The 13,077-nt window shown below is 34.1% G+C and overlaps 1 protein-coding gene across 5 annotated transcripts; it reads left to right on the plus strand.

Annotated features, from left to right (window-relative positions):
- Positions 1 to 8,039: 8,039 nt before the first annotated feature.
- On the plus strand, positions 8,040 to 13,071 carry LOC18044411 (probable alpha,alpha-trehalose-phosphate synthase [UDP-forming] 9). 5 transcript variants are annotated; one of them, XM_024185291.1, is made up of 5 exons: positions 8,040 to 8,219; positions 8,576 to 8,651; positions 9,867 to 11,948; positions 12,041 to 12,314; positions 12,414 to 13,071. In XM_024185291.1, exons 3-5 carry the CDS (start codon positions 9,961 to 9,963, stop codon positions 12,735 to 12,737), a joined length of 2,586 nt encoding a protein of 861 aa, XP_024041059.1. In that variant the 5' UTR covers positions 8,040 to 8,219; positions 8,576 to 8,651; positions 9,867 to 9,960; the 3' UTR covers positions 12,738 to 13,071. The 5 variants fall into 5 exon arrangements, with proteins under 5 accessions (XP_024041059.1, XP_006438436.1, XP_024041061.1 ...); XM_006438373.2 differs by having other exon boundaries at positions 8,040 to 8,214; XM_024185293.1 differs by lacking the exon at positions 8,576 to 8,651.
- The last annotated feature ends 6 nt before the right edge of the window (positions 13,072 to 13,077 follow it).

The raw sequence follows: 13,077 nt of genomic DNA on the forward strand, positions 1-13,077 counted from the left end.
AATGCCATAACATAATCATATCTGTTAATATTAGCACCGCAATCCTATCGTCACCGGAATAATTTCACATGCGTTAAGCACAATTTCTTGGTGTATTGTAAGGAATTTCGATACCCCTATTAAGTGCTTTTACAAAGTCGAAAGCGCAACAAGTAAAAGGCGTTTTCAAAGGGAGAAGTTTACTGGAAAGTGGTGGGCATGAACACTCCTCCACTATCAAAGTTTCAAACTATTGTTTTTAGAAAAAGCTCTTTCAATTGCTTTTTCGCACTTACACGGAAAGCACTTCTTGGAATGGTGCTTTATAAACAAGGTGCCTTTTTGAAGCTTTAGCCTTGACAAATTGTTTACGGACCTGCTTTTGTGGTATGCAATAAAGCTAGAAGAGCCCATGCAATGAATCACTTTTTTTTCGTTATCTCGTATGAGCCGACGAATACAATATTATTCAAAACAGAGCACTGGTGCCATGCAATTTATAACAAAAGTTTCTGAGTGTTGATGTTATAATTTATAAATGACCCTTGGAGCTTATCTTTTAGGCAAGGCAATTTGTGGACCAAGTATTAAAAAAAAAAAAAAAAGGGGGCCATATCTATTATATAAGATTTTATGCAATCTTCTTTAAATGTCAATGTTTATTATTGACTTTTTTTTTTTATACGCAAATGCAAAAAAAGAGTCCATTGTTCATAGTTTTTTTTTTAAGAATTTTGAAAAGGCTTTTCATCAATCAATTTCAATAAAGTTCATCAGTTTTATTATAAGGGGAGATAAAATAATTTTAAGTTTAAGAAAAAAAATTAACCAATGATAGTTGTTGTTTTTCATTTCAAACCGGGTATTTTTTAAAAATTAGGATTCAGTATTGAATTAAGTTTTTGCTGAACATTAAATTAATGGGTAAGGTTATTTTAAACTTTTATTCTTGTTTTTTTTTTTGTTCTAACAATCGTTGATTGGGTGCTAGAGCAAAAATTAAATTCAGCATTGAATCTTTATCCATTTTTTTTAAAGTAAAATGAGATTTAAATGCTAGAAAGTTGCAATTTATATTGAATTTAGTAACGTATGGTAGTTAGATAGTATTGTCTGACCAGCTAAAAACGATTGAAATTTTAAGTTATACTAAAGTATCAACTGATCACCTAACAATTACGTGGCAAAATATTCTGATTTGAAACATTTGAAACATTACAATATCAATCTAATTTGAGATTCTGGCCTTTGTTACTATGGAAGAGTTGCAAAAGCCATCGTATCCCTAATCAATTATGATATTATTCATGAGATTTTTTTTTCTTAAAAAAAGAAAAGAATTTAAAGAAAAGAAAATCATGGGACTCTGATTTATAAAAAGATTGTACACCAAGTGGGCAGAAAAAACGTTGCTATCAATTTGCATTTGACAATTCACCTCCCTCTCCCACATGCCTAACCTTATCCAATTTCTAATCGCCACGAACCTGTTTTGTTTCTTCATTCATCACAACAATATTTCACAATATTTCTTTTTCTTATTATAAAAGTGAAAGGAGAGCCAAGTCAACTCGAGAAATTAAGATAAGCGCGTGTGTAATTCTGATTTGAATTTTTAGATTAAATTAAAGAAATGCAGGTGTCCTCATATATATATATATATATATATATATTTTACGTGGACGCGCTTTTAAACTATAAAGTTTAAGAGAATTTTTAATTTTCTTAAATCGTATGATTTTATAATTTATTAAAAAAATAAGTCTCTTAAATTACACGGTTTAAAAGACTAAAAAAATGCAGGTACCCACACTTGAGAATTTGATATATATATATATAAATTGTTGCATCCTAATAAATAAAACGATGAGATGTCTAAGAAAATTGTTGCATCCCAAAAAATAAAATGATGAGACATCTAAGAAAAGCAAGAAAAAAAAATCCCAAGAATGGTAAAGTGAAATTGAATAATCAATCAAACAACGAGTTGTTCGTTAATTTGGGAGAGGAAAAGAGAATAAATCTTTAACCATTTATGTATAGCATGTTATTAATAACTTCATCACATGTGTAAAATGTTTATGTCGTTTATATATTTAGAATATAAATAAGATCAAATGTCGTACTACTCGGAGAGCAAGAGATGCATGATATGTCATTGTTCACAGAGCTTGAATGTCATAATGTGTACAATTTCAATACATAGATGACATGTTGTTACTCCACCCCCTCCCCCCCCCCCCCCCCCCCTTTTTTTTTTTTTTTTTTGGGGGGGGAATTGCCCAATGGAAATACCTAATAAATGGATTAAGGTTAAATAATAAAAAATAATAAAAAATAAATAATTTAATTCTTTTAAAGTTTTTTTTAATTTGGTCCTTAAGGGGAAAAATTAAAGGAGTACTTTTAAATTTTTAATGAGCCTCTTTTAACTCAATCTTTATAATTTGTCATTCTCGTTTGACACGTGTATTCTTCTTGTTGGTTCAACTAAAATTTACCTCCAACAAAATATAATTTAATTACCTTTTTGAAAAGAAAAAAAAAGTATTTGACATTTGAAACTATAAATATATTTAACTTTTTGATATGGATACCTTCTCATACATACAACTAGAGTTTTTAATAAATATTCTAAATAAACTGTATAAACATTGTAATAATATAACTGTAACATTAACTTGCCAAACTTCTTCTATTGTTGCAATCGTCCGCGACCCTTTTTCTTCTTCATTTGTTTAAAAATATAAGACAATTATATTTAGTAGTGAGACGAACGATTAATTAAATAATAACTAATTAATTTTTTCACCTTAAGATACAAAAGAACTATGAAATAAATTAGGCTCATAACCCCATTTGAATTTATTGTAGTATGTTTTTATGAGTGGATAAGATGAAGCCAATTTTGGGGTTGTTGTGGATAGGTGAACAAGTACAACTAAAGCATAAATTTAGATTAGACAAACCATTCAACAGCCAGCTAATTATACAAGCGTGCAGGTGCTTACCAAGTGACGCAAAAACAAAATTTTCTTTTCATACTAGAAAAGCTGTAGCAGTCAGGCCCTTAATTCTTACATAATTACAACCAATGCCGACAAATCTATGCGACTCTACCTGATTGGCCAGGAACTCCAAATTTTTCACACAGTTGCAATTTCACAGTACCCCAAGTCCTTGTCCGTGATTTTATCACCTAAAGTTTTAACTTCCACTTTATATCCTATAAGCCCCTGATTTCCTCACAATTCTTATTTAAGGCAAACATATCAAATCATATTAAGTAGATCCACACAACTAATTTTCTCTATTACTTATTAAGGGTAGTTTTTTTTTTTTCTTTTTCAGAGGTAACTTACAATCTACTAATATTATAACCACGGGTTTATCGAAGGTCTCATCCGTTTGTTACTGAAGTCCAATGATTTAAAAGCTATAATTGCTTGAAATATAAATTTTGTTTGTGAAACAAAAGTTGACAATTTTTGTTAAATATGACTTTAAAGGTTTGAAAAATAGTAATATAGTATAACTCAAATTTTTATACTTAATAAACATGATATCTATCAAATAACTATAAGTTTTGTAACGAAAAAAATAAGTTATCACTCACTCAATTGTATATATATAACAAACGATATTTCTTACAAAAGATCCTAACATTTGATTATATATTTAGGACATGTTTAGTAATGTTGTATCTTTTAAAATAATCGTTATAAAATAATCAATTGTAAAAAAAAATTAAATATTTAGTAAAATTTATTTAAAACTTATTATTAAACATATTGTGAGTTTTAGAAGCATGTATATATTTAGTAAGGCTTACTGCTGAGCTGTTGTAATAAAGTAAATAACTAAAATAAATATAATATTGAATAAAATTTAATTACATATTTATAAACATGTATATAATTTTTTTATTGTGTATATATTACTTTATAGCTAAAATAATTTTTTCTATCTCTATTAATGTTATTTTTCATTTGCCATGTTAATATAATTGGTAACTATAATGTTCTCTTTAAAGTTAATAATTTTAATTACTAATTGAATATAAATAATTTTAGATTTTTATAATCTACATGAGGATATAAGAAATTGTATTAAATATAAAAGTGATTCTCAAAATCATATTTTAAAATGCTATTTCTTTTCTACTTTTCAAATTTTGCTCAAGGATAGGGTGATTTTATCAAAAGTAACTTTTAAAAAAATTTATTAAGTGCTAAAACTAACTTTTAATCCTTTTTATCACTTTTGAGCCTTTTAAATATGCCCTTACTCATGACTCAATTTTTGGATATTAAATTTTATTACTTGTGAAATTATTTATTACTCATTCTGTTATCCCTAAAATAAATATTACAACATATTACAAGTTGGGGAAAAAAATTAAAAGAGAGACTTATTTGATAAAACTTATTAAAATATAGTTCAAAACTAAAAAAAAATGAAAATAGGGGTCTAGATTAAAAATTTCAAAGCCTGAGACGCTGTGAAGACGGAAAAAACATATTACAAGTTGGGGGAAAAAAAAGGAAAAATGAGAGAAAAGGAGAAAGCCAGTGCGTGAAAGATACGTCTGGAACATTCCATTAGGGAGGTAGGTCCCATAGTAAGAGTTTTGGATAGGGACGAAGCCCCGAGGGCCAAGACACACACACACACACCAACACCAACATACGCCATCGCGAAAAGCGGCTAATGGATAAACTTGGGCCCACGCAGCACGCTATATCGTTGAAAACTTTATTTTCTTTCCTTGGCAGTCACGTGGTGGCCACGTTTTAGGTCGGTAAAGGTCACCTGTAACCATTGATTTATCGAGGTTTGTTGACGCGGACGTAGTTGATGGTGATGATATCCACGTTGCTGCTTTTGTAGGTCCCACGGAGCGTGGTTTAGCTGTGGGGGGCACTGTGATAGGTGGGTATGTTGCAGTGGCGTTGTTACACGTTTTAGCTTGTCGATGCGCGGGGGAGCGGGACGAGGAAAATTGAAGATGAGAATGATAGAGAGATGAAATGAAAAAGGTCCCCCGAATACTTGTCTGCGCGACTTATCTAATCCGCTTCCAATAAACGTCGGCAGAAGAAACTGGGCCTTGAATTTGATTGAAATTACGAGCATGCCACTTTTGTTGCGGGATCATAAGCGAAATACGCCGCCGCGGGCCTTACTTTGTCTCCTCGTGACCAACCAAAAGAATATCCTTTTTTAATGTAGCCATATAATTCAACGTGATAAATTTCATTTTGCACATTTTTGAACCTTTCACTTGCTTTCTGTATGCAACTAAGGAGATGTGAGCTTTGCTCGTGGAAAACATGAACATATTAGATGCTTTCTTAGTTGTGAAAGGCAAAAGAATTGTCTATTGGATAACTGGACTTAAATCATAAATAAATAATAAATAATTCACGTGAAAATTGGTTGAATTGTTGGGAAATTATCCAGTAAGTAAAACAGTGAACTTGATGTTAATTTTTTCTTCTAGATAATTAGAAAATATATTTTACATCATGACTTATAATTTTGTTGTATTTTTTTTTAAGATAGACAGCGGATGAAATTCAAATCAAAATTTTAATCTCTATCTCCTCCATGAATTAAATTTGAGGGCCGGTTAAATAAACTTATTTAAAAATCAGTCAACCAATTAGAATCAATTTCTTCAACATAAAATTTTGAATGTAAATCATTAGCTTGATAATGTAATATTTGGGGGAAAAAAGATTGTCTTGTAATTTTCTATTTAAATTACATAAAAAATTAGATGCATTTTTGTAATACGGCATAAATTTAAAGAAATATAAACCAATTATTGGGTCTGCCAATAAAAATCAATTTTCTTCAGCACAAATAAAATTTTACAGTTATTATGTGCACTCTCTTTTCCCCAATGGGGAAACATATTGTTAGTTAAAGACTCGTCTAATTTTTATTTCAGGCAAGAAACAATCTCTCTACAATAAGAAGTTATTGGTACCACTTAAGCCTCACCAAAAATCCTAGAAATGTCAATGACTTGGGCTGCCAAATTGTTGCGATGGGTAAATTATAAATATATCTCTATGTGCTGTCATTGTCATAACCGGCCACGTGTAACACATGAAATCAAGCCTATCCGTGCGTAATTCAATTAAAGCCAAACACCTCCTTAATCGTAGATATGTAAATATGTGTCAAACATGTGATTGATTTTACAATTCTCGAATCTTCTAGAGGGAAAAAATTATTTATACTGAATTTTAGCCTTGAATTTACGCTTTAAAAATCAAAACGTACCGTTTAATTTAGTTTCATTGGCTTTTTATTTTCTTTTATTAAATTAAACGGTGTGTTTTGACTTTCGAGACACAAATTCAAGCCAAAATTTGGGGTAAATAGCAGCACTCATTCTCCGGCTTATCCGCTCGCCGGCTTGGCGTCCTTGGCAGCGCCATGCCGTCAGTCGAGTCAAAACCTCTCCCTTGGCTTTTGATCAAGCAAAAATGCAAAATATTGATTGTTTATTAATATTATCACGATATTTATTTATATTCTTTGACCTATGATATTTCACTCTTCGTTGGGAACCGAAAGCGAGCCTTGCCTTTAGCCTTACCCAGCTGTCAATTACGAGCAGACAGCTCACCTCATCCACTTCAAAAGTTCTATCTAACCTTTAAACCCCTAAAATTAATGAATTTACAGATTTATCCCTTTAATTGGGTTGTGCTATGCTACATCATATGTAATGTACAGAAACTGTTGAATTGTCTCTTAAAATTAAAATATTATAGTACGCGAAACAATTGGATTACCATGAATGACATATTACATGGTCTAACCCCTTTAATTGATACTCGGTACTTTTAATTTTCCGAAAAAATCTATGAAACATATTTATATGTCACGCATTCGTATTAAAAAATGAATGTGATTAAATTAAGATATCCATTACGAGCAATTATTAGCTTGGGGTCCCATAGCCCATTGCATGAATTTATGCGCATTCGCAAATGAATCTTGGACGTGAATGGTTGGATATTTTGACAATTCAATAAAATATATTAAAATAATTTTCGAACTTACGAGTAGGATCATTGGCGTATTGCAATCCGAATGCATTTTGTCCTCTCATTTGGTAGATGTGATTTGTTGATTTTAAAAGTGCCGAGAACTTGCGATTTTGGGGGGCGCACTAAAAAAATAGTCACAAAAGGTGTGCTATTAGTCTAAAGTTGTGTCTCGCTGTGGCTAATAATTTTATAATACCATAGGATAATCTTCTTTTTTCCTACCTATTACACATATTGCACGTAGTGGTCGTACTAGGGCTAGGTTGTAATCTTATTAAAATATAATTTGTAAAGCCTAATCCTCTACTTATCTGTATTTGACCTAATCTTAATCCTTAAATTATGTAATTAGATAAATGTTAGATTATTTAATAGAGAAAGCGCTCACTATTGGAGGATAATGTTCTTTATTAAAACTCAAGAAACCCCATTTCACCTACAAATGGTTTACCAAACAAACCTATTATTATCACAAAAATCATCCTAAATTTTGTTACATACCATCTAATAACTAAATGATAAATTCTCTTACTATATCTTGGGATGATCGATCATATTTGAATAATTGTACCATGCACATAGTTATCTAAGCGTTTTTTTAAATTGATTTTTAATTACAATTGCCTTTCTTATGTACATTAAATTTAAATTCATATAAATCGTAAAACACATTAGCTGATTATTGATTAAATCACGAAACACATCGGTTGTTTTGAAAATTAAAATTTAATTTTTAGTGTTTTACACCACTGCATTGGTTTATTATATACACCAAAATTAAGTGCCAAGAGAGCGGTCAATCGGTCGCAACAATCAAGAGACCGAGATTTGGCTTGGCAGAGTAAAAAACAAGAAAATAAACCCAAAACACGAGGACATTCTCGTATTTTCAATCACGAACGTGAAAACTACCAAATACTAGAGTTAAACTTTAACTGTGGTTAGCTTTATGGAAGTCTATCCATTAGAGAGAATTATATTATCTTCCAATATAAATTTCATTTTTCACGTTCGCGTCTTTCGTTCATTTTCTCTCATTCACTAACTCGTTTCTCTCTTTGACGATTCATCACGAGCTAACGGCATTTTTTTTAAAAGCGTTTACGGAACTCTCGCTCTGCCGCGTCGTAGCTGCCGTCTCCGATCGATCACTGCAGTGTTAATCGTAAGGTTACTGCCGGCTGATTTTTTTTTGACCGTTGAAGCTTGTGTCTTGTCTTGGGATCTTTAATAAACTTACTGTTTAATTTGTCTCTGTTTTGCTGTTCTCTGTTTGGTTGCCAAGAAATGATGACAAAAAGAATGAGAAAGTAAAGTTCTGATCTCGTCTTTTAGATTATAATTTCTTCATTGTTTTCCCGAAACAAAAAAAGAACGTGAGTTTAAGATATAGGAGTCGTTAGTTCCGGGTTTTTCTCGGCAACCAAACAGAAGATTTAGCGTTTTGGTTGAGTTTATTTGTTTATATCTTTGATTTCTAGTGATGTTTTAATTGTTAAGTGTGTGATTTTGACTCCCAAGTGCAGGAAATATGTGATTCTAGTGGTTTCATGGAAGTTTCGTGATCTGATCGTTAAATTCTTTTCGGTTTTAGTTTTTCAGGTGGGATCTTGTTTCTTTAGAAGTGTATTTTTTTTTCAATGTTAATGTATTTTTTTTTGGTTTCTGTAGATCTGATAAACTATGGATTGTTGTTTACAGCTTTTTACGGCTTTCTTCATAATCTTCCTCTTTCCATTATTTGTTAGTTTGACTGTTTTTATAAAGCGCATTGGATGTGTATATTTTTGTAGGGATAAAATAACATTCATGTAATTATGGACAAATTATTTTGCTATAGAATTGAGGAAATGGAAAATGAATTTTTGTTTAGGGTTAAAGATTTTACAGCTCTCAGTTATAGTTTAGCTGCATTGTAAACAAAGCCATGATTGATACTTTCGTAGGACTTGTAGGTCTTTGCTTTTTTCGCCTCTTCATGATTCTCATTATATTATTATCGTCATTCGATGTCACTATTGCTTTCATCCACCTGTTTATTCAATGGGATTTTTTTTGTATTGTGAATGATTTATCTGAATTTAATGATGCTTTTTTCGTATGGACACGTAGCTCTTTCCTCTTTTAGCTCCTCGTCATGATTGTCATTATATTATTGTCTTTTTTTGTTATCGCTACTTTTTTCATCCAATTGTCTATGAAATGGAAGTATTTTTTGTTGTGTGATACTGTAACTGAGTTTATTTTTGATGCTTTCCTCCATTGGAGGTTATTGCATTAGTTATGAATTACTTTTTTGGCTGAAAGGACACACAGTTGGCTGGTTATTTAGTTTTCTCATATTAGCTTTGTTAAAAAAGAAAACCCGTTCAATATGAATCTGCTGGTTTTACTTGTTGGTAATTAGTCTGCTGTCAATCTTGGGCTCTCGAAAGTGCAGGTTGCTTTGCGTCCCTATCTCTTTTAAACTGTACTAGGTGGAACAGGTTGCTTTGCGTCCCTATCTCTTTTAAACTGTACTAGGTGGAACCTTGTAGATTTTATTGAAAAACCTGCTCTTAACCACGTTACTTGTGTCTTGCACATACTTTGTGACTACCTTTAGATGTCGGATGGGAGGGATGGCTACTCAATGTTATGTTGATTGGAGGGATGACTACTCAATATTATGTTGATTTTATAATGATATGAACACGGCATTTTGTGCTTGATGATCTCTGGTTTGTTTGGATGAGCTCCCTTGTATTTGTGTAAAATATGGACCACAGTGCACTGGCAGCAATGAATTGTTATTAATGCACTATTATTTTCCTTTAGGTTTGTGGACTCATCTATTCAAAAGATTTCTCTGCTAGGAAGTGTGTTTCTTTGCATTGTGCTGTAGAAAGTTTCTCTCGGGTCTCGACCAGTAATGGCATCAAGATCGTGTGCAAATTTCCTGGATTTGGCTTCTGGAGGCCTGTTAGATATTCCTCAAACTCCAAGGACTCTTCCCCGGGTGATGACTGTTCCTGGAATTATCTCTGATGCAGATGGTTATGACAGTAATGATGGGGATTCAGATGCTACCTCATCGGGTAGTCGGGAGCGGAAAATTATTGTGGCAAATATGTTACCTTTGCATGCTAAAAGGGATACTGAAACTGGTAAATGGTGCTTCAGCTTAGATGAGGATTTACTTTTGTTACACCTGAAGGATGGTTTCTCCTCGGACACTGAGGTTATCTATGTGGGATCTCTCAAAGCTGATATAGATGCCGGTGAACAGGAGGAAGTTGCCCAAAAATTGCTTGATGATTTTAATTGTGTGCCGACCTTTCTACCCCATGACCTGCAGAAGAAGTTCTACCTCGGGTTCTGTAAACAGCACTTGTGGCCACTTTTTCACTATATGCTACCCATGTGTCCGGACCATGGTGATCGCTTTGACCGCGTTCTTTGGCAAGCTTATGTTTCTGCTAACAAGATATTTGCAGACAAGGTGATGGAAGTAATCAATCCTGATGACGATTGTGTTTGGGTTCATGATTACCACTTAATGGTTCTCCCCACATTTTTGAGGAAACGATTCAATCGAATCAAACTTGGATTCTTCCTCCATAGCCCATTTCCTTCCTCAGAAATATACAGAACCTTACCTGTGCGAGATGAAATTCTGAGGGGCCTGTTGAATTGTGATCTTATTGGTTTTCATACATTTGATTATGCGCGTCACTTCTTGTCATGCTGCAGTAGGATGCTGGGCCTGGACTACGAATCTAAGCGTGGACATATAGGGCTTGATTACTTTGGCCGCACAGTGTATATTAAAATTTTGCCCGTAGGTGTTCACATGGGTCGGCTAGAATCTGTTTTAAATCTTCCTGCTACTGCTACCAAGATCAAAGAGATTGAGAAACAGTTTGATGGAAAAAAATTGATTCTGGGTATTGATGATATGGACATATTTAAAGGCATCAGTTTGAAGTTACTGGCTATGGAACAGCTCTTACAGCAGCATCCCGGAATGCGGGGCAAAGTAGTCCTGGTTCAAATTGTCAATCCTGCAAGGGGCTCTGGGAAAGATGTCCAGGAAGCAAAGAAAGAGACCTATTTAACTGCCAAAAGGATCAATGAAGTTTATGGTTCGCCTAATTATGAACCAGTGGTTCTAATTGATCGTCCTGTTCCTCGCTTTGAAAAGTCAGCCTATTATGCTGTCGCTGAATGTTGCATTGTGAATGCTGTGAGGGATGGCATGAACTTAGTCCCTTACAAATACATTGTCTGCAGGCAGGGAACCCCAATTATGGATGAAGCTTTAGGTAGAGAGAGAGATTCTCCTCACACAAGCATGCTTGTTGTTTCTGAGTTCATTGGTTGCTCACCTTCTTTAAGTGGGGCAATTAGGGTCAACCCATGGGACATCGATGCTGTAGCAGATGCCATGACTTTGGCCATTAACATGCGTGATTCTGAGAAGCAATTGCGGCATGAAAAACATTATCGCTATGTCAGTACTCATGATGTGGCTTATTGGGCACGCAGTTTTGCACAGGACTTGGAGAGAGCATGCAGAGATCATTATAGCAAGCGCTGTTGGGGAATTGGATTGGGTTTAGGGTTCAGAGTGCTCTCTCTTTCTCCAAGTTTCAGGAGATTGTCCATTGATCACATTGTTTCAGCGTATAGAAAGACTGAAAGAAGGGCAATATTTCTGGATTATGACGGTACTGTTGTTCCGGAAACCTCCATTATTAAATCGCCTGGCCCTGAAGTTATCTCTGTTTTAAAAACTCTATGCAGTGATCCCAATAACACTGTATTTATTGTTAGTGGGAGGGGAAGAAGTTCTCTGAGTGAGTGGCTTGCACCATGTGAAATGCTGGGAATAGCAGCTGAACATGGATATTTCATAAGGTATGCTTCTGAAAATATATTTAGAATCTATGGCCTGTAATTTTGATTGTTTTTGGGGATAAACTCAGAAAATTTCTTTATTCTTGATGCAGGTGGAATAAAACTTCAGAATGGGAAACCAATCACTTGGGTGCTGATCTGGAATGGAAAAAAATTGTGGAACCTGTCATGAGATCATATACAGAAGCGACGGATGGCTCAAATATAGAGATTAAAGAGAGTGCATTAGTGTGGCACCATCAAGATGCGGATCCTGACTTTGGGTCTTGCCAGGCCAAGGAATTACTGGATCACCTGGAAAGTGTTCTTGCAAATGAACCAGCAGTTGTTAAAAGGGGTCAACATATTGTTGAAGTTAAGCCACAGGTATTGAGGCCTTCTTCCATTTCAGTCTCTCTCTCTCTCTCTCTGTTTGTGTGCGAGCGCGCGCGTGCAAACTTGATGATTAATTGTTTGTAAATGCAGGGAGTAAGCAAAGGGTTGGTAGCTGAAAAGGTTCTTGTGAGAATGTTCAATGGTGGGAGGCCACCGGACTTTGTGATGTGCGTTGGTGATGATAGGTCGGATGAAGATATGTTTGAGAGCATCTTAAGTACAGTGTCTGGTCCATCTTTGCCAGTACCTCCAGAGATTTTTGCGTGCACAGTTGGGCGAAAGCCAAGCAAGGCCAAGTATTATCTTGATGATGCTACTGATGTTCTGAAGTTGCTTCAAGGCCTTGCAACTGCTTCTAGTTCAAAGCCTAGGCATCTTGCAGATATTGAGGTCTCTTTTGAGAGTGGTACTTAAGATGAAAACCAATAAAAACCAAATACACATATTTTCACCAGTTCCGTATATTTGAACCCTTTTCAAAAGGATTCTGACCCATGAATTACTGGAAATTTTGTTGACCAAGTTGACTCTATACATTCTGCGGTTGGACCTTGGAGATGCAACTCAGATATCTCAGAAGTTGAAGTGTCATCATGGGTGATGTTGACAAGATTGAGGTGGACATGGAAATTCTCTCAAACATGTTACTGTCGTCATTGATATTGCATTTACTGGGGCCATTAGGGGCTCTCTTTCGGAGTTCAGATTCAGATTTTCTGATGGCCACAGGGCTGGCTTTTTAATTCTCCTCCAC

The sequence above is a fragment of the Citrus clementina genome, unplaced genomic scaffold (genome assembly GCF_000493195.1).
Source record: "Citrus clementina cultivar Clemenules unplaced genomic scaffold, Citrus_clementina_v1.0 scaffold_4, whole genome shotgun sequence".
Taxonomy (NCBI): Eukaryota; Viridiplantae; Streptophyta; class Magnoliopsida; order Sapindales; family Rutaceae; genus Citrus; species Citrus x clementina.

Coding starts and splice junctions, on each gene's coding strand:
- LOC18044411 (XM_024185291.1), top strand. CDS start 9,961: ATGGCATCAAGATCGTGTGCAAATTTCCTGGATTTGGCTTCTGGAGGC. Junction 11,949..12,040: donor GAACATGGATATTTCATAAG/GTATGCTTCTGA, acceptor TTCTTGATGCAG/GTGGAATAAAACTTCAGAAT. Junction 12,315..12,413: donor TTGTTGAAGTTAAGCCACAG/GTATTGAGGCCT, acceptor TTGTAAATGCAG/GGAGTAAGCAAAGGGTTGGT.